The sequence below is a fragment of the Antechinus flavipes genome, chromosome 6 (assembly GCF_016432865.1).
Source record: "Antechinus flavipes isolate AdamAnt ecotype Samford, QLD, Australia chromosome 6, AdamAnt_v2, whole genome shotgun sequence".
In the NCBI taxonomy this organism is placed as follows: Eukaryota; Metazoa; Chordata; class Mammalia; order Dasyuromorphia; family Dasyuridae; genus Antechinus; species Antechinus flavipes.
The window spans coordinates 250,315,513-250,336,316 of record NC_067403.1 but is presented as its reverse complement, the minus strand read 5'-3'; the positions used below and the strand labels follow the sequence as shown (position 1 = coordinate 250,336,316).

Here is a 20,804-nt window from a genome sequence, read left to right as displayed (position 1 = left end):
TCACAGGAACATTGATTATATATGGGCACAGAACAAACCCTATATTTTTGTGGGCAACACAGAACTGCATCTGATTATAATTTTCACAGTTAAAACTACTTTTAGGATGACCTATTCTTAAGTCTCATATTCACCCATGAAGAAACAGACTAAGAGAGGGAATGTGTGTTATCTGAAATCACACTGGGATTCGAATCTAATTCCTGTAATTCCAAATTTATTCTTTTGTCATCCGCAGGTAGGTGGCACTGCAGTGGATAAAGTACCAGTTCTGAAGTCAGAAAGACTCATATTTATGTATTAAAATCTGGTTTCAAACACTTATTATCTGTGTGACCCTAAACCTAAACCAGTCACTTAGCCTTGCTTGTCTCAGTTTCCTCATCTGTAAAATGAGCTGGAGAAGGAAACAGCAAACCACTCCAGTGTCTTTGCCATGAAAACCCCTAATGGGTCACGAAGAGTTGGACAGAACTAAAATGACTAAACAACAACATGTCAAGATATGCAACTAATGCAAAAAGGTATTTATGAATTGAAGCTCTAGTTTTCAGAAGAATATGAGATAAATAGGGAGAACTGTAGACTTTTCCCCTACAGCCTTCAATATTACTTTGTATTGTATCTTCCTGGTGCATTCGAACATTTTAAATTAGTTATCTGTTTTTTGTCATTCCTCCCTCTACTAGACTGCAAAATCCAACCGGATAAAGTCTGGGTCTTATCTAAATATTATAGATCTACAGAATGTAGATTATTTTCTGTATGGGAGATAGTTGATAAGTATTTCAAGTGTCATCGTTTAATAAGGCTAATCACTGGCTGCTTTTTGTCGAAAACTTATGAAACTAATTGCAAAACTTAAAGATATAGAATAAAAAAGTCATAACTAACTGAATAATTTGGGGGAATGGGTCTAGGCCTATAACTTACAAAGGTGGAGATCTCCCTCTGTTGAAACTCCTTTCACAATTGTCAACTCATCTATACCTTAGTCTTAGAAAATTGACTGAGAAGGTGAGGAGTTGAGTAGTTTTCTCATGGTTACATAGCTAGTATTTTTCTAACTCAAGCCATGATACCAGAGTTCCACAGGTCCAGGTCCAAATTACTACATACAATACCTTTCTTCTTCAATTGATGTTAGCTGATGGTGATACCAGGGGTGAAGGTAAGAAATTCCCATCATTCATCCTTGGTAACAACATCTCCTTCTAGGATGAGAGTTTGCAAGTTTGCTTTATCCATTCTCTTAACTCATTTTCTAATGAAATTTCCGTATTTTCCAGACCCACCCAAGCCCTGAATGAATAAAAAACAATCATAGTTCTTCTCAGGTTTGTGATCTAGATGGCATCCTCTACCCCTCACTATACTATATTTATCTATTGATTTCACCTTTACAATTTGTCTCTTCTGACAGTGCCATCATTTTGGTACAAGACTCTATCACCTTATATCCAAAATAGTGATACAGCCTACTGATGATTCTAATTTTTATTCCAAACCATCCTTTGTTCAGCCACCAAAGCAATTTTCTTAAAGTGCAAGACTGACTATATCACTTCTCTACTCAATAAATTCCAGTGGCTCCCCATTATTGTAAAGATCTAAAAAGATTAAGATCAATCCTGTATCATTTTCCTATTGATCCTGTTTGCAATTAATTGCTTCTGTCCTGGAACTATTCGAGTCATGATTCTTTGATTCTGAAGGGGGTTAATTTTAGAAATCTAGCTCTTCTCTCCATAACTGATCTATTCTTGCCTCAAAGAATTTTGCAAACCTTGGGGATTGGGTGTGAACACAAAGGGAATCAGGCCTGATATTTTTGCTCTACCAAGCTATTCTTCAAGAATATCCAAAAGTCTCGGCTATTCTCTTGCACTTGGATTCAAACAGAGAGAATTTCTTAGTCTCATAAGAAAAGAAAGAAGGAGGAACAGGATAGGACTATGATTATCCCCATTACCAAACATCCAGCCAATCATATTGTTCCCTGTGTATCAGTCTTGTAAACAATCACATTGCCCTCAATCCCATGATATCATTTATCCCAGTGGTTCTCAAAGTATGGTCTAGAGAATCCTGGGGATCTCGGAACCCTTTTAGAGGGTCTACAAATTCAAAAATAGCTTTTATTTCCAATATGGTAAATGTCTATAAATATAACCCAGATAAACAAAAACGCTTTGGAGAGATCCTCAATAATTTTTAATAGGATAAAGATACTGAAAACAAAAGTTTGAGAACCATTGATCTGTCCTATTCTATTCTTTGTTCTGTATGGCCTAAAACTTAACAAATGAGTGCTATCCTTTTACTTGAGCTCTTTGGCATAATGAAGGAAATCCATTGGCCCATTTATTGGCAAGTATCATGGACCTCTTAATAAAGGCATTCTTGCATGGAGATTTGTCTCAGTTTCCCCTTTTATTAAAATTCAAATGCTATATATCAAATACTTGGCCCCCTCCTGCATTTCAGGTTTTTCTTATAATCCACTCCCGTTCATGTATTCTTCAGTCTGAACAAAAGCCCCTATCTCTCAGCTCTGGGAATACTCTCTGTCCCCCATACCTGGAATGATCTCCCTGATTATTTCCAACTATTGGCTTTCTTGGCTCCCTTTAAATTCAAACTAAAACCCCATTTTCTAGAGGAAGTCTTTCTTAACCCATCTTAACTCTAATGTCTTCCCTCTGTTAATTATTTCCCAGGTATCCTATAAATAGCTTGTTTGAATGATCGTCTGCTTGTTGTCTCCTATATTATCAACACCTTAGGGGCAGGAATCTTTTTGTATCTTCAGTACAATGATTGGCACATAGTAAGCATTTATTAAATATTTACTAACCGACCAAAGTGGCCTTGGCAAATATTTCCCAGAGGACCCAGTTTGCCCCTTGTTAGGAAGCTTTATATCCCCCATTCCCAGGGCTCACCATATCAGGCCCAGATCAGTGTGGACACCCAAAAAGCTTCAGATCTAACTCAAAACTCCGGAATTCAGGTGATCTGTCAACCTCAGCCTACTCAGTAAAATAGACTTAGACATTCTAGCCATCATGACCCAGAGCCAGCCCCAGTGAAAGTTCATTGAGTGAAATATCTTCTCTCAGAAGGAAAAAGATTAGATCCTTTCCATATTCTTAGAGAAAAAGCAAGAGTGTCATCACTTACCAAATTTTTTGTGGGTTTTCCCTCAGCTACAATGGAAATAGATCCTGAAACAATGAACTGGTTATAAAAAAGAAACATCATAAAGAAATGTTAAGTTTCAACCATATTACCCTCTTCTTCTTAATGTGTTCTAACAAGTATTCAGCTAATGGGCAAGAGGCTAGCCCTCTCCTCTTCCCCATCACTAAATCATGATAAGACCTGGATATGAATCATGGTCTTCATAGTTATAGGTAGTATAAATCTGAGAAAGCCACTTAAACTCTCTGAAACTCAGCTTTTCTAAATATAAAATGGGGATAATAATAGCACATCACTCATAGAGTTATAAGACTCAGATGTCAGTTGATTCACAATTTAGAAGCACTCTATGTACAGGAACTATTTTTATACTTATTATTGTTACCATTAAGCATCATAGATTGCTATCCAGCCTTACATTTTTGTTCATTGTGATTTTTCTCCATTTCCTTGCCTAAGTCATCCACAGGGAACATTTCTCCAAAATCCGAGGTCAACATGAGGTTCTTCTGACATTTCATAGATACCTGATGCAATTCTCAGACTGCTCCCCATATTCTAACTCAAAGACCAGCCTATCTCCTTATGTTAAAATTTATCCATCAGGATGCATTTCATTTTATTTTTTTAGATTTTCTTGTTGTTCTTCCCTCTTGAAGAGAACCAAAAACGTCACTCTGTTAGCATCCTGGTACAGTGTGTCCAACTGTGGATCAGACTGTGGAAGGCTCTACTATATATCGGGTACAACCTGGATACCATGATACCAGAGTTAAGAGGAGCCTTGTTGGGTAGCAAATCTGTCCTGCTTTTACAAAAGGGAGAAACTGAGAAGTGAAAAATCACTGGCTTAAAGACAACCTAGGTACTATAGTAGATCAGATTATTGATCCTGGAGTAGGGGCGATATGAATTTAAAACTAACCTCATTCACTATCTGTATGCTTCTGGATACATCACTTAACCTCTCTCAGCCTCAGTTTCTTCATCTATAAAAGGGGAATAATAATAATGCATCTATACCCCTAAAACAAAAAGCAAAAGCTTAAAATACCATATATATGCTATTATCATTAATAATCACTCTTAGCTACAACTATTAATATTGCTAATAAATGCTAGATATTATATATTTGCTAGCTAGCATATATATGTATAAATATATACTGCTTTAAATTTTGCAAACTATTTTGCATGTATTATTTCATTTTATTCTCATGAGAACCCTAGAAATGGAATACAGCTGTTGTAATTGTTGTTATGACACAAGAAATCAGTGACAAAATATGACTCAGACCCAGAGCTCTTGCATTACATCATTCTGTCAATTACTTGGCCTTTTTCAGAACTTTTTAAGGTTCTCACCCTTGGGCAGTAACCACAAAACTATATATCTTTTTTCCATAAAATCTCTGTGGTATACAAGTGAGTTGTTTCCTTCCAACTTGTGAGAGGCTACAGCAATATTTAGTAGTCTTGTGTCATGGAACTAAGTGCTTTGTAAACTACAATATTACTATAAGTCTGAATTTTAATAGTAGTGTATATTCATTCAATAATTAATCACTCTGTGCCAGACATCGTGCTATGGACTGATGATACAGACATACATGGTACAGTGCCTATATTCAAGGAACTTAAATTTTACTAGAGGGAAAATCAACATGAATAGAGAAAAAAGAAATCTCAAATAGTAATAGTTGTTAGTACTTACAAATGCAGCTCCCCAGATAGGGTAGCCTGTGTAGAAGGTAATAAAGAAGGATTTCCTGGGAAAATCAGAAGCATGTTGGAGTAAGCCTAAAAATATCCCTAAAGCAAAGATCAACCCCCCATTCAGGATCTGGAGAGCCTGTAAGGAGAAGAAAGAAAAAAAATAAATAAATCGGTCTCTTTATTTTGTCTAACTCAAGAAGATGGTTAAAATTAAGGAACCATAGTGAATTACCCAAGATTTCCTCTTCCTCTGCATTCTATTCCTTGCTCTACAAGGAAATCAGTCTGACCACTTCCCACTGATCCCTGGAGGAAACTATAATTACTGACCTCACGTGAATATCCTCTCCCTGACTTTTAAATAAATCTGGATAGGGAGAATATCTGGAACCAAAGAGGTTAGAAAAAGTCAAAGTGCTATTACAGGGGGTCCAGTGAGGGATTCAAAGTAAAGGAAAAGGCTTAAAACACCTGGAGCTAGGACGGACCTTGAAATCATCTGGTCCAATTCTCTCATTTTACAAATGAGAATTAAAGATCCAGATGGAAGAAGTGACTTGCTTGAGGTGGGAGACCCAGGTTCCAAAACCAATTCCCCTAGCTCTGAATCTAATTAGTCAACTCTACATTTCCTGGCCTTTCTGTGTAAACTGGTTATTCTCACTGAAAGCAGAGGTTGACATACCCCAAGGACCTTTGAATCTCCCTTGAGCATCTTCAGAGATTGATCCAACGGCTTATAAGGAGATCTAGCCACCATATTCCGTCCCAACCTCATGAGATGAGCATCGTTGCTTGCAGTGGTCACACATTGTGGACGCTTTTCAAACTGCTGCTCCATTGGCTGGAAGACAAAATGATAGGGAATCATCCCACTACGTTCCTCCCTTTCCAAAGCAAGATAGTGATTGCAGCTGCTCCTATACACGCAAAAGAAGCAATTCTTAGGTGGAGTGCTGCACATTAGTTAACTAACTCAACTTTCTTTTGTTCTTTTATAATAAAATTATTATAGCCTATGTAGTCCTAATGAACTGAAATGAGTAAACTATTTGCTTAAATGGTAAGAAAATTGTTCTCTCTCTTTCTCCCTTCTTTTCCTTCCCTCCCCCCTCTTTCTTTTTTCCTCCCTTCTCTCTCTCCTCCCCCTCTCTCTCTGTTTCTCTTTTTGTGTGTCTCCTCTCTCTGTCTCTCTCTCTCTCTCTTCTCTCTCTCTCTCATCTGTCTCTCTTTCTCTTTTTCTCCCTCCATCCCACCTCCATCCTTCTCTTTCTCCCTCTCATATATATGTGTATATATACATATACATTTACAGACAAACATATATATAGGCACATATAATAGGACTACAAGCATCAATACACAAATATATCATATAATCTAATTATACAATTTATTCACCATTTGAATCAAAATATAGCAATTTAAATACATAACTACATCTTTATAGAGATATCTATGTATATAGTTATATAGATATGAATATAGGGGAAAGCAAATCTACTCTAAAAGATGATCTTCTACACAGAAACTAGCTTCTCATCAAGCAGAGTAGTTGTGTTGTAATTTGTGTTATAATAGAGACTATTTCATTATACACTGGAGACAGACTGAGAGGTGATGTCTCTCACTAAGCTAAACCTACAGCACAACATCCCAAAGCGGATCTTATTTCATAATGAGAAAATAGAGATAGGCTGATTATGCAACAAGCTAACAAGCAGCCTGAGTCCTTCACAGGTCGTCATGAAAAGGAAAAAGTCCTTCAGGAACTTAGCGCTACATTAGGTCACTCCTGTCTGGAAAGGACAAGGACAAGGCTTCCCCAAGCTCAGCACCCTTAAATGGGTTATGGACTGTATGATGGAGAACATCTTCGTACTCAGGATGTTCAAAATCACAGATTCTCAAGTCCAACTTCCTCATTTTATAAGTTAGCAAATTAAGGCCCCAAAATGCTTAAATGATTTGACCAGATTCATATGATGAGAAACTGAGGTAAGATTTGAAGCCAGGCCTTCCTAACTCCAATTCCAACACTGTGCTACCAATCAGCTAACAGTTATAAAGTGCTTAGCGCATACTGGGTGCTTCAAAATTTCTTTCATTTCCATCAGTAGAAGGGCCTATAGGCTCTAGGGTGAATTTGTCATGGTTTTATACAGTCATATCATCATAGCATCTTGGATTTGAAAGCCATTTTCTTCAATATCATCACTTTACAGATCGGAAAATTACATTTCAGAGAAGTTAAATGACTTGCCCCAGCATCAGGGACAGGACTAAAATTCCCTGATTTGAAATCCAATACTTTTTCAGTATTCTACACAATTTCCCTCATCGTATTAGTAATGATTCATTCTCTTTCTCTCTCTCTTTTCTTCCCTTTCTCCCTCCCTTCCTCTTTCCCTCTCCCTACTCTACCCCTCTATGTCTCTGTTTCTCTCTGTCTCTCTCATTTTCTGTCTCTCTATCTCTATACATCTTTTATTTTCTACCTCTCTATACATCTCTCTCTCATTTTCTGTCTCATTGACTCCCCCTCCCTGCCCTTCTCCCTTCCTCTCTCCCTCTCTGCCTCTCTCTCTGTCTCCTTATGTCTAAGCATGTAAATCTTTCATTTCCAAGGATGCTAGAAGCAGTCTATCAATAGGAGCTTTTTAGAGAAGCAGGCAGACAGGCCCCAACAAAGAAGGATTTGTGAGAGCTACCTGGAGGTGATCTTGGCAGATTTCAGCCTTGTTGCACCCCTATGTCTCCCAGATGTCTCTGCTTATGGAGGTGGAGGAAAACTGTCTGCAAAACATTACATCTTCACCTTCTTGAAGGGGTTACCCAATACTTGGTTTGGGCAATAAAGATGCTCTGTTCTCAAACTTATCCAAACAGCTTCTGTCTTCCCCTTTAGTCTAAGCAATCATGCAGGAAGTGGTGTCAAAAAATTACGAAACTAAGGGAGAATACATTCAATTTTTGGTTTGCAAGGTCAGCTTCATACATTAATTGGGTCAAAGCTAACCTTGAAAAGTCCCATCTTGGACTCTCCTTTAATCCCAGTAGTTAATTGGAACTTCCTCAAAAAAAGGGTGATTAGTATCTTTTGGGGGGGAGAAGAGTTTAACCAGCATTTATTAAGTGCTATGTCTCAGACACTGTGCTCAGCACTGAAAATATAAATACAGACAGAAAACAAACCCTTCCTTTCAGGAGCTTATGTTCTAATGGCAGAAAAAGCCCAAGATAGTGGGTCATATTTGTCTCTGTTCAAACAAAGTGCTATAGAAATGTTCTTATCATTATAATGATCATAAAGGGCATTTGCATAGTTTACAAAGCTCTCTCCTCACAATAGCACTAGGTTTTTAAGTCTACATTTTATTCTTTTCATTTATATTATTCTTTCTGTTCCTCCATTCAGACAATGGAGGTCCAAAAAGGTCAAAATGACTTTCTCTTCTTCACACAGGCTCCTGTTTGAATTAGGAATCTTCATTAAGATCTAGGCAGAAGAAATAACTTCTTTCATAGCAAAGAGTACCATGAGGAAGAAACTCATGGGAAAAGGGATAATATGGTTGTCAATGTTCTTGGCTCAAAGGGGCACTTTAGCTGAGACCCAAAGGAAGCAGAAAGGCAGAGATGAGGAAGGAATGCAGTTCTGAATGGGAGACAGCCAGTGAAAATGCCCTGTTCAATCAATAACAGGGAAGGCCGTGCTCTTCAGGACTAAGTTTACTATCTCTCTCCCTCATAGGATCTTCCCTCTAATGGCATCTTTTTCCTTACTCTAACACATGGTTAATCTAACTACATGTTCTCCCAACTCTTTCATATTTACCTTTCCTGGTGTCTATCATATCCCTTCATTTTGTCTGTAACCTATTCCCTTAAATAAATCCACCTTTCGCCAAAGGGAAGAACCATTGTGAACTTGCCACATGTTTATTTTGAACTAGAAATTGCTACTCAACCACATCAGTATTGTAGATAGGACATAGTAGGTGAATTTTTTTCTCCTCTTTGATAATAATTATTGCCTCAAAGATTTACGTGACTGGATGCTGAGTAAAACTAGCAGAACTGGGATTTTCATTGTATATAACAGCAAGAATGTGTGATTATCAACTATGAAAGACTTGGTTCTTCTCATTAATTCAGTGATCCAAGGCAATCCCAATAAGCTAGGAACAGAAAATGCCATCTGCATCTAGAAAATGAACTATGGAGATTGAATGTAAATTAATATGTGTTGTGTTTTACTTCTTTTTCTGCTTTTTTTCCCTCTCCCATGGTTTTTCCCTTTTGTTCTGATTTTTCTCTCCCAACATAATTCATAAAGCAATGTGTATTAAAAATTAACTAATTTTTTAAATGATTCGTTCACATGCTTTTTCTTGTTTTATTGCTATAGCTAGAACTCTTAGCACAATAATAATAATAATGGTGATAATGGACTTCTTTGCTTTATCTTTTTTGGGTTTTTTTTGTTTTTGACTTTTTTTTTTTGAAAGTCTCTTCTATTATGGATAATGCTGGTTCTTGGTTTTAGATAGATGCTTCCAATAATATCAAGGAAATTTATATAATCACTATATATGAACAAGAACAGGTATTGATTTGTCTTCTTCTACAACCTAGTTATAATGTATAAATTTTGTGATATGTTATTATAGTAAATACTAATATTTTATTTCAATATTTGCAGCAATATTCATTAAGGATACTAATTTATCATTTCTATCTTGACTCTTCCTGATTTAATATCAGGATTATATTTGTGTCATACAGAGTAGGTATGGTAGGATCTCTTTTTTCCTATTTTCTTTTTCAAACAGTTTATGTATTATTGGAATTAATTGTTCTGCAAATATTTGAGTGAATTCACTCATTGCTTTTTTTCCCCCTTTGGAAGGTCATCTATGGCTTGCTTAATTTCTCTTCCTAAGAGAATTCAAAATCTATTTCCTTTTGTATTGACTTGGTAATTTGCTTTTGGAAATATTCATAGAAATAAAAGAATTGCTGGGATAATTTTCTCCTATTTCATTGGCTATGAATTTATTTCCATTGTTGAAACTAGTCATTTGGATTTTTTTTAATAAAACTGTTTTCAAAGGGTTTATCTATTTTATAAAATATTGAATAACTATATAGATTCCTAGTTTGGTTTTCTTAATTTAATATTGGGGGTTGCTTTCAGTTTTGTTATTCTCTCCTTTGATTTTAAGGATGGCTAAATTTTAATGTTTAATAGATGATTAATTTCTTGCTTTGGGGGAGGGGGATGGTTTGTGGATCATCTCTTTCTCTCTCATATTGATGACAGTGGTAAGGAATATAAATTTTCCACTGTCCAGGCTTCTTGGATTTCCTTCCCAACTTTCATGGGGAAACAAAAGAGAAATAGATAGACGTTATGAATGGGACAGTTTTAAGGTCAAAGTTTGCATCTGTCTTAATGTCAGGAGCACATACTGTAAATGCTTATTAGCTTGACTTGCTTTATTCTGTAGGCAGTTCTTGCTTCTAAGAATTTTGTTCTGGTCACTTTCTTCTAATCTTTCTCCTCCCTAACCAAAAGGGACAGAGATCCCAAAGCTGACACAAGACAGGGCTGCTGTCATTAAACAAGAATACAGGGAACAGAGAATGTGCCACAAACATACATAGATCGTAGTTAACAGCTGCTAGGGAACCAAAGCCACGGTGCTCACAAATTTAGTTTTTATTCCTTTCAAAGGAACAAACAACCAGAAAAGTTCACGTTTATATGAGCACATATGTCATATAAATATTTGCAGTAAGAATAGTATGGTACTTTTCAATGTATTTCACATTTGATCATCAGCAAGCTATTCGTTTCAGTCATATCCAATTTCCAATTACCCCACTTGGAGTTTTTTGGCAGAGAAATTAGAGTGGTTTGCCATTTCCTTTTCCAGTTTATTTAACAAATGAGGAATTGAGACAAATAGGGTTAAGCATCTTACCCAGAATCACATAGCCAGTAAATATGAGACCTAGAGCAGTTGGGTGGTATAATGGATAATGCGCTTAGCCTCGAGTCAGGAAGAGACTCATCTACCCGAGTTCAAAGCTGGGCTCAAACACTTCCTAAATGTGTGCCTCTGGGCAAGTCACTTAACCCTGTTTGCCTCAATGATGAAATAAACTGGAGAAAATTCAAACTACCCCAGTATCTCTGCCAAGAAAACTCCAAATAGGGTCAGGAAAAAGCAAGCCAAAAAAGTCATTGGTACCACATTATGAATAAAGAGACCCATTCCTGTGACTTACTGCATGGTTCATTTAGCCTCTTTGTCCACAGAGGTAGCAAAAAGCAACATGAGGTTTACTAGAAAATGCAATTGAAAAAGGAAAAAACTTAAGAAGCTTTCTAGCTCCCAGCAGGTATCTACAGCTTCAAAGGTATCTACAAGTTGTGAGACTTAAACATGATAGCACCATGATAGCAGTGACAGTGTTTACTGCTAAATCTTACAGTCCTGGGCACAGATAACCCACTATGGCTATGGTGAGAGGATGACAGAACGTGAATAGGAAGACCAGCCAGGGAACCAAGAAACAGTTCCTGGGGGAGAATGCAAAAGGATTTAGGGAGCAGAACTTGTCACAGAGGCTTCAGACTTGTCACAGAGAGGCTTCACGGAGTAGAAAAAGCAAATTTCTTTAACTCCATCCCATAAACATAGAAACACACACACATACACACACAGAGAGAATTAATTTCTCTTGCCTAAATTCATATAATCCTTTGCACTTATCTTACTTTTATTTACATTATAAATTAAGTTTACAAAGTTATTTGTATGCCATCTACCTCCATTAGAATATGATCTCCAAAAGGGGACTATTTTTTGCCTTTCTTCATGTCCTTGACACATGCTGCAATAGATGGCATATAGCAAATGTTTATTAAATGTTTGTTGATTAAGATAAAGATTTTCTATTCTTTGTGTCCTTTTTATCAGAATGAACCTCTCCCAACTCTCAGCAAACAAGCATTTATTCTAGTACCTGTTGTGTTCGATACAAAAAAAGACATATGATAGTTCTTGTTCTTAATGGTCTTGTGTAATCCTATCCAGGTGATACTAGACATATATAAATAACAAATAATAATTATAATTTAAATACAATGAATTTAAGCAGAGAAGACCCAAGCAGTTCAGGATGAGGGGGGGAAAACATCAGAAGAGTTTTGAGATAAAAAATGGTGATTCCACTGGGTATTGAAGAATATGGAAGATTCTCAGAAGTGGAGAGGAGTGAATCCATTCCAGGAATGGGAAACTGTCCAATATAAATGATCTTATAAGAATACTCATGGTAATGAGTCCCAAACCACAAACTTTTCAGTAGTGTAACCCATGTTGAAATTCACCTTAATTAATGCCGACATATCTTCAGCACTTTAATCTGCATCATCTGAGCGGCTATCCTTAGGGGATGAACAGAATTTTGGAGCTGGAAATAATAATGGATTATAGGATGCACTGCTCTGTGGATCTTGCCCAGGAGGCCATAGAGAATACTGTGGTTGTACTATCCTGTAAAGGAGAGGTGAAGGAAAGGAAGTTTACAAAAGGTCAAGATCATTCAATTATAAACTATTTATTATGACACCCTAACGTGCTAAGTACCAAGCTAAGTGCCAAGGATAAAAAGCAAATACGTCCTGTTCTCATGGAGTTTACATTTACTGGGGGAAACAAATTGTATTTATTTAATGGACACTAATAAAGTAAGGGAAGCAGGAGAGTTGGGAATCCAAAAGATCATTTTGGAACTGGTATTTTTGCCGAGTTTTGAAAATAGGATTCCAATTATTGTTCTGTAAGGAATGACCAGCAGGATAAATACAGAGAGGACTAGAGAGACTTGCATGAACTGATGCTGAGTGAAATGAGCAGAACCAGGAGATCATTATACACTTCGACAACGATATTGCATGAGGATGTATTCTGATGGAAGTGGATTTCTTTGACAAAGAGACCTAACTGAGTTTCAATTGATAAATGATGGACAGAAGCAGCTACAACCAAAGAAAGAACACTGGGAAACGAATGTGAACTATTTGCATTTTTGTTTTCCTTCCCGGGTTATTTTTTACCTTCTGAATTCAATTCTCCCTGTGCAACAAGAAAACTGTTCGGTTCTGCACACATATATTGTATCTAGGATATACTGTAACCTATTCAATATGTAAAGGACTGCTAGCCATCTGGGGGAGGGGGTGGAGGGAGGAAGGGGAAAAATCGGAACAGAAGTGAATGCAAGGGATAATGCTGTAAAAAATTACCCTGGCATGGGTTCTATCAATAAAAAGTTATTAAAAAAAAAAAAAAAAAAAAAACCACTGTCCAAGAAAAAAAAAAAAAAGAAAAAAGAAAAAAGAAAATAGGATTCCAAAAAGTAAAAGAGAGAAAAGAGTATATTCTGGCCATGGCAGTCAGGGAGACAGGAAATGGAGTCTTTTGTGTAATGTTGAAGAGAAAGTACTTTGATTAGAATATAGAATACAAATGGAACAATGTATAGTATGATTTTAAATGTCGTTTAGGCATAGATTGTGAATGACTTTTACTGCTAAAGGTATTACATTATTTTAGGTACAATCCATGTGCTACTAATCCCAGAAATCACAAAAATGGTCCTTCAAACTTCTCCCCTCTTCACCAAATCCAGGCACTTTTCCTGCCCCTTGGAATTTTGAGAAAGATGTTTCATATGGCACCATCACTATCTCCTCTGGAATAGTAAGTTCTGGGTCTATAAATTATCCAGTATACATGGTCCACAATTCAAGGAATCTAAGCAAATGGTAATGCCCTTGAGAACATTGTCTGCTGAAGATATTTGGAGAAGGGGAAGAGGAAGTTTTTGAATTCTAGAAACACAATATTTTATACCTATTTGATTAATAAACACATACTGAATTGACCCTGTTTAATTTTACAAATAAGGTAGTTAAATCAGGGAGAAGAGTGAATCTCAATATTACAAAAGTAGTCAAGTAATATGGTGACAGTTGAAACAGGGGCTCTGGGGCCCAAGTCCACTATTTTTTCTGGGGTCCCATCTTGGATTATAGATCCAATCCTATTCCAAGGTTTCTAGCAATACTGACTAATAGGCAAGGGAAAAATAAGCCACGGTTCAGTTGGGAGGATTAAAAGCGAATGACATTAAGATGAATAGTAACAGTTCTGGAACTTACCTGCTTACTGAACATGATACAAAGAAATCAATCTTGGAATGATTAAATTCTAAAAGGATAGGTTGCTGTGGGTTATAGTGGACAATAGTTTGAAAAATGACTACAGCTGCATAAACCTGATGGGCAGAAAGAAAGAATTTCAGTAAGAGTGTGTCAAAATTATCTCCCCTCTGCCCTAATTTCCATCTTTCTCTTTCTCCTGGAAGCTCAACCTTTTGAACATGTCTTCTATTCTTTTTAACCTTCAATCTCTTTATGTATTGGCTATTCTGCTATTTATAAAGAAGTCTGGCTTTTGCTCAGTTTTTAAAAGACTTCAATTGACCCTAGTATCTCCTCATGCTAAGTTTTTAGTTTTCTCCTCCTTCCCATGGATAATCTACCCAGCAAAACTTCCTATGCTCATTGGTCTTCTTTATCATCTCTTCCTCAATTCCTCAAACCATAAAATTTGGTTTTTGCTTTTCCTATTGAACTAGACCAGTGATTTCCAATGTTATCAATGATGTATCAATTGACCAATGGCAGCGCTCTCCCCAGATTTCCTTCTATATCATTCTGTACTCAGTAAGCTAATTGGCCAAATCCTATTCCAAGACCCCTGCTGATGACTAGGTCTCTTCTTCCAATGTGTTTATTCATATTATCCCAGTCTTTTGCAAATTATCATCCTTGTCCCCGAGACTATAAATGGATACAAAATCAGAGTTCTGTGTCTGCCCTCTTTATTCCATCTTTTAAGAATTCAACTTTTTCTAGAGTAATGACATCCAGATCTATAAATCTAGCCCAATTTTCTTTAGGAAGACTTGTTTTGACAGTTACTATTTGTCTGTTGGTCATCACTACCTCAAGTTCAAAATATCCAAAATGGACCATATTATCTATTCCCATCCTAACAGAGGACTCGCATTTTGCTAACTATGCCTACCATTCTAGTGGGCAGCCAGATCAACTAACTTGCAATAATCTCTGGCTTTCAGTGGATAAATGATGGACAGAAACAGCTACACCCAAAGAAAGAACACTGGGAAACGAATGTGAACTATTTGCATTTTTGATTTTCTTCCCGAGTTATTTTTACCTTCTGAATCCAATTCTCCCTGTGCAACAGGAGAACTGTTCGGTTCTGCAAATATGTATTGTATCTAGGATATACTGCAACATATTTAACATATATAGGACTACTTGCCATCTTGGGGGGGGGGGGGTGAAGGGAGGGAGGAGAAAGAACAAAACATAAGTGAGTGCAAGGGATAATGTTGTAAAAAATTACCCTGGCATGGATTCTGTCAATACAAAGTTATTATTAAATAAAATAAAATTAAAATTAAAATAATAATAATAATCTCTGGCTTTCCCTCATGTCTCCCATTTGTTACATCTCTTCAGTTCTAGCTTGAAAATATCTTGCATAAATAACTGTATAGATATGTATACATATATTGTATTTAACATATACTTTAACAAATTTAATATGTAAGGGGCTATCTGCCATCTGGGGGGGGGGGGTAAGGGAAAGGAAGGGAAAAGTTGGAACAGAAGGTTTTGCAAGGGTCAATGCTGAAAAATTACCCATGCATATGTCTTGTAAATAAAAAATTTTAAAAAAAGAAAATATCTTGCATAAGGGGCTTTGATTTGATTTGACCAGTTCCTGAATAGTGGGGATGTTTTTACCTCATCAAGACTTTTCACCCTTTTTTTCCCCAAATAGTGGTAAATTTCCAACCTCTTCTTGGAAAACTCTGCAAATTATAATTATAACAGCAACAAAACTGCAACTTTTTTTTAAGTTTTAGCATTTACCAATTCATACTAATAATTATTTTAAATATTTAAAAAATGAAATGCCTTGCATCTGTCCTAAAAGTTTCTCTCACACAGCTATCACCCTAATAGAGGTCCTTATTATCTATTACCTGGATTACTATAAGAATAACCTCCAGTCTCCAATGCATTCTTCTGACAGCCTGTAATTGCTGTTCCTAAAGCACAGGTAACACCATATCTAGCTTCTGCTCCAGAAGTTTCAATGAACTTCAGCTTTAAACATCAGCTCTTCTGTCTACTATATAAAGACCTTTGCAATCCAACTCCTGCTTAAGTCTTCCAAGCTTATTACATGATTACATGAAATAGTACTTATAAAGTGCTTAGAATATTCGTTGTTGTTGTTGTTGTTCAGTCATCCCCAACTCTATTTGGGGTTGTCTCGGCAAAGATGCTGGGATAGTTTATTATTTCCTTCTCTAGCTTATTTTACAAATGAGAAAATAGTCTTCCTGTTTCTAAGCCCAGTGCTCTATGGTGCTCTCCAGTTATCCACTTACAACATAATAGGTGTTCAATAAATGCTTGTTCACGCTTCCTTTTCTCATGTCCTACATATTCATTAGTTCTTCCCAACTGGCCTAGTTCCTTCATATAAATTCATTCTATTTTCAGTTTCCATGACTGTCTCCAAGGTTCAGATAGTTCTCTCTAACTTCATTTCTGTTTCAATCTCCAGGTTCCTTCCAAGCCCAGATTAAGTGTGATTTCATTTTTTTAAGTGCTATATAAATATTTTTATCCATCCCCCCTTATCTCAAGTACAACAGCTGACATACAGTGACCACTTAATAAATGCATTTATAAGTTAAAATTACCCAAGAAGTAAATCTCTGGATTCACAGTATAAGAGTAATACACAGAGTCAGTCTGCTCATCTAGAAGCAATCATGAAAAAGACTAGTTCTTCCACTTCCCAGATTCAATCTAATGGAAATGTTCTTTATTAGCAAAACAAGACCTGATTGTTTAGGCATCCTAATTCAAGGAGGACCTCTAATAGTGGAAACTGTCTGCCTAGAACTGTGGGGTGAAAAGATTAAACAATAAGTCTAGGTGTAATGAAGGAAAAACTATTAATTAACTCAGAGAGATTGTCAAAAGTAAATGTTAGCCATGAGTTATATTTTTTCACCTAGAATTTTCCAATTTAAACTCCCCAAGGACCTGATAACAATTCTGGTAGACTCCCCTACGTGACTGATCCATACCCTAGTTCCCTTAGGGAGGGATGGCTCTGATTCAGAAACATCATACTTTGTATTTGGCTCATAGGGTCTAAGTTGAGTGTCAAGGACAGGTCCAGACAGGTACTGCTCTCCTTTGAGACACTCCACCTTGCAGAAGGTCCTGTGGTTGCTCAGGATAGATTACTGATGCTAAATGAGGTTAGTGATGAATTGTACTGTAGCTAAAATCTCAGATCTCTAGGAAAGTCCCATCAGCCTAGCCTTAGAAATAAAAGAACTTTGCAGGCGAATGGAATCCATCTTTTTGGCCATGGAGAATCTCCAAGCCCTGTAGCAATGGATATTGGAGCTTATGTGGTACCACCAGTTCTTTGTTCCCTCATATACCTATCCCCTGGACTCTCATACTAGCATTGGCTCATGGGAAATTCACTTTATTTTTCTCTCTAGATAATACTCTACGATTTGAGATATAGCTCTGATCAACTAGCCATGGCAACAGAGAATAATTCAACAGTTGATTAGCTATGGTGTGTACATCACTTACCTTTGTTTCAATCCCACACTCTCTCACAGAGTAATAGAACTCAAATTCAGATTCTTTCACATGATTTACGTGACAGTTATCTCCCATTGTCAGGTCATTAGCGCTCACCCATACACCATCATTAAGCATATGCTTCTTCACAGATACCTGAAGTACACGAAGGTTGCATTCTGTTCTCACTGCAGAAAGACCAAAGAATTATTTCACATGGTCTAAATGCAATCAACGGCCCCAAGATATGATTGAAAACTACCAAATAACTTTCTGATTTGTACAGTCAAGAAAAAATGTAACCAAAAAATGATCCACACACACACAAAAAAAAAAAAAAATGAGCTCATATTTTTGTAGTGCTTGTGTGTTTGCAAAATCCTTTATCTATAATATCCTATTTGACAGTAACAAAATCAATAAGAAGATAGAGTTAAGTCTATGTTTAACATGTTTTCAAATTTGGTCCCAAATATTGGAGGGGAAAAATATAGCAGATTTGAAGACAAGGGAACAGAAAAACGAAGGATATGCACCATGGCAATATCAGACTAAACAATAACTATAAATTTCCTCCAGAACATCATTCAGATTGGTGAAGATGAAAAGATATTGGCTATTATAGAGTATGACTAGAAATTAATTTGATACTTTTTCAACAGGTATCAGTACTTAAACTACTCTGAACTCTTATCAGAACTTAACTAATTTCAATCAAAGTTGAACATAGAATAGTCAGTATGTGGTATAGATCAGGGCTTCTTAAACTTTTTCCACCTCAAGAAATTTTTATGGAACCCTGGATTGAAATAAATGATTCTTATCTACAGAATCCAAAAATGTTGTAAAAGTAGGTTAAGAAAGAAGAAAAGAGGATGCAAAAGGCCCAAATGAGCAATCTCAACATAACACCATTCATTTAAGCATTGGATTATGAGTCTTCCACAGCTATCACCCTAAAATCCATTAGAAGAAGTAGAAATTGGATACACAAGGTTGATTTGAAAGTAATTGAAATAATACAAGAATGAAGGTAAGTAAGCAAACTAGGAAGTGAAAGTGAGGAGAAAATGAAAGTGATAAGTTAACAAACCAAAAATATCAACTGGAGATAAGTAAGAAATGAGTCAATGAAGAATACAAGATTCTAAGACTGTTAGAAAGATGAGATCAAAGAAACAACTAGTTATGAAGGGAAGGTAGTTTGGAAGTAGGAAGAGAGAAAATTGAAGAACTTGATTTCAGACATATTGCATTGTGCTCCACAGGACAGCCAAAAGGGAATAACATGACCCCAATTAAATATATTATTGGACCTTGGATCAAAGGTAACATCTAAAGATATAAAAATAGAAGCAAATCCATTTGAAATATGAATCAAAGCAATAACAATAAAGTTATTCTCATGAGGGTAATAAGAATTAAAAGACAACACTAGGGAGAGAGAAGCAAAGCAACAAGTATTGATCTCTTCACATCATTCTCAGGGAAAAGGGAAGAAAGGGTAGATAGAAGAAAAGAAAAGAATCTATATGTTCTAAAATGTGTACAGTACCTCTCTGTAGTGGACAAGAACTGGAAATTGAAGAAATGTCTATCAATTGGGGGATGGTTAAACAAGTTGTGGTATATGATTGTGATGAAATACTACTGTACTATAAAAAACAATGAGTTGAAGGATTTTAGAAAATATGGACTTGCATGATATAACAACCTCATATAGTAACAATAATATCATTCTAAAAATGACTTTCAGAAAATGACTACTATAGATACCCAAATTAACTCTCAAAATATGAAAAATGAACTATCTATATCCAGAGAAAGAGCTGATGAAGTATATAGAGATATAGATTTATAGATAGCTAGATAGATATGAGTGTATAACTATTTGTGTCTAATGGTAGCCCTCTCTGGGGTGGGGAGAGGGGAGAAAAAAAGAAATTTATAATTTTGTTATATATTTGGAAAAATAGCAATAGTACATAGATTTACTGCTTCGATGCAATTTTTCTTTTACTTGTTATGGAAATGCTTGTTTTATTCCACAAATTTTAATTTTAATTTAAAAAAAGAAAGGAAATGCAAATACCAAAAAAATTTCTCCATTTAACATGTGAAATGATGAGTTTAGCTTTGGACAAATAACATAGGGAAGAGCAGACAGAGCTTAAGAAAACTGACATCTCAGGAAGTCAATTTTTCCACACAAGAAATAGCTATTAAAAGCCCAACTAGAAATTGCTATATATTCTCCCATTTACCTGGAAAACATTGGGTCCAAGTCTGTAAAACTAAAACTAAAACTAAAATACACAGCATTCTTAATTTCAGAAATGTCTTCATATTAATTGAGTTTTGAGAAAGGCAAATATCTTCAACAGAGAACAAGAAGTTGTGTAGAGGGTCATTATCTCAAGTTACTTTTGTAGATGATACCTCTCTCAGGTGTTTCCAATGTCTCCCTGTGTCTGCTGTTTTCTCTACCTTTACCTCCTTCTCTCTACCCCTACCATGATAACAGCCTTTCTCTATCACCTCAGGTGTTCAGTCAAGGATTTTAAAATTCAAATCAAATCAAGTTAAATCACCTGATCCTTATTAAGTATCTATTATGTGTCAAGGATACAAAGAAAGGCAAAGTACAGCATGAAAACCTCTATGTACATTAAACATATCAAGGAAAAAACAGAAATGAACTCAGTCTGAAGACAGTATGGCATTATGAAGGACAGGGAAAGGTTTCTCACAGAAGATGAGATTTTAACACTTGGAAGGAAGCTAGGAAAGTTAAGAGCCAGAGATAATGAAGCAAAGTATTTCAGACCTGAGGGAAACCTAATGAAAAATTCATGAAATCAGAAGTTGGAGTATCTTACACAAGGAACATTAAGGAGAAAAAGTGAAGATTTAGGATTTGCACATAGAGAGTAGTGCTCTTGATAGTAATAAATCAAAAAGAAAGGCGGCTTTAGGGGTAAAATAATAAGTTTTGAAAATACTGAGTTTCACAAGCTTATAGGGCATAAAGTATGGAATATCACATGGGTAGTTAAAGATAGTAGAATGAAGATCAGGAGAA

At 36.1% G+C, this 20,804-nt stretch overlaps 1 protein-coding gene across 1 annotated transcript; it reads right to left on the bottom strand.

Moving 5' to 3' along the window:
* Nucleotides 1-11,682: 11,682 nt before the first annotated feature.
* On the bottom strand, nucleotides 11,683-20,094 carry LOC127540378 (oocyte-secreted protein 2-like). The gene is made up of 4 exons (XM_051965039.1): nucleotides 19,987-20,094; nucleotides 17,732-17,910; nucleotides 14,162-14,277; nucleotides 11,683-12,491 (listed from the first exon to the last, which is right to left on the bottom strand). The coding sequence occupies exons 1-4, from the start codon at nucleotides 20,066-20,068 to the stop codon at nucleotides 12,356-12,358; spliced, it is 513 nt and encodes a 170-aa protein (XP_051820999.1). The 5' UTR covers nucleotides 20,069-20,094; the 3' UTR covers nucleotides 11,683-12,355.
* Nucleotides 20,095-20,804: the final 710 nt, after the last annotated feature.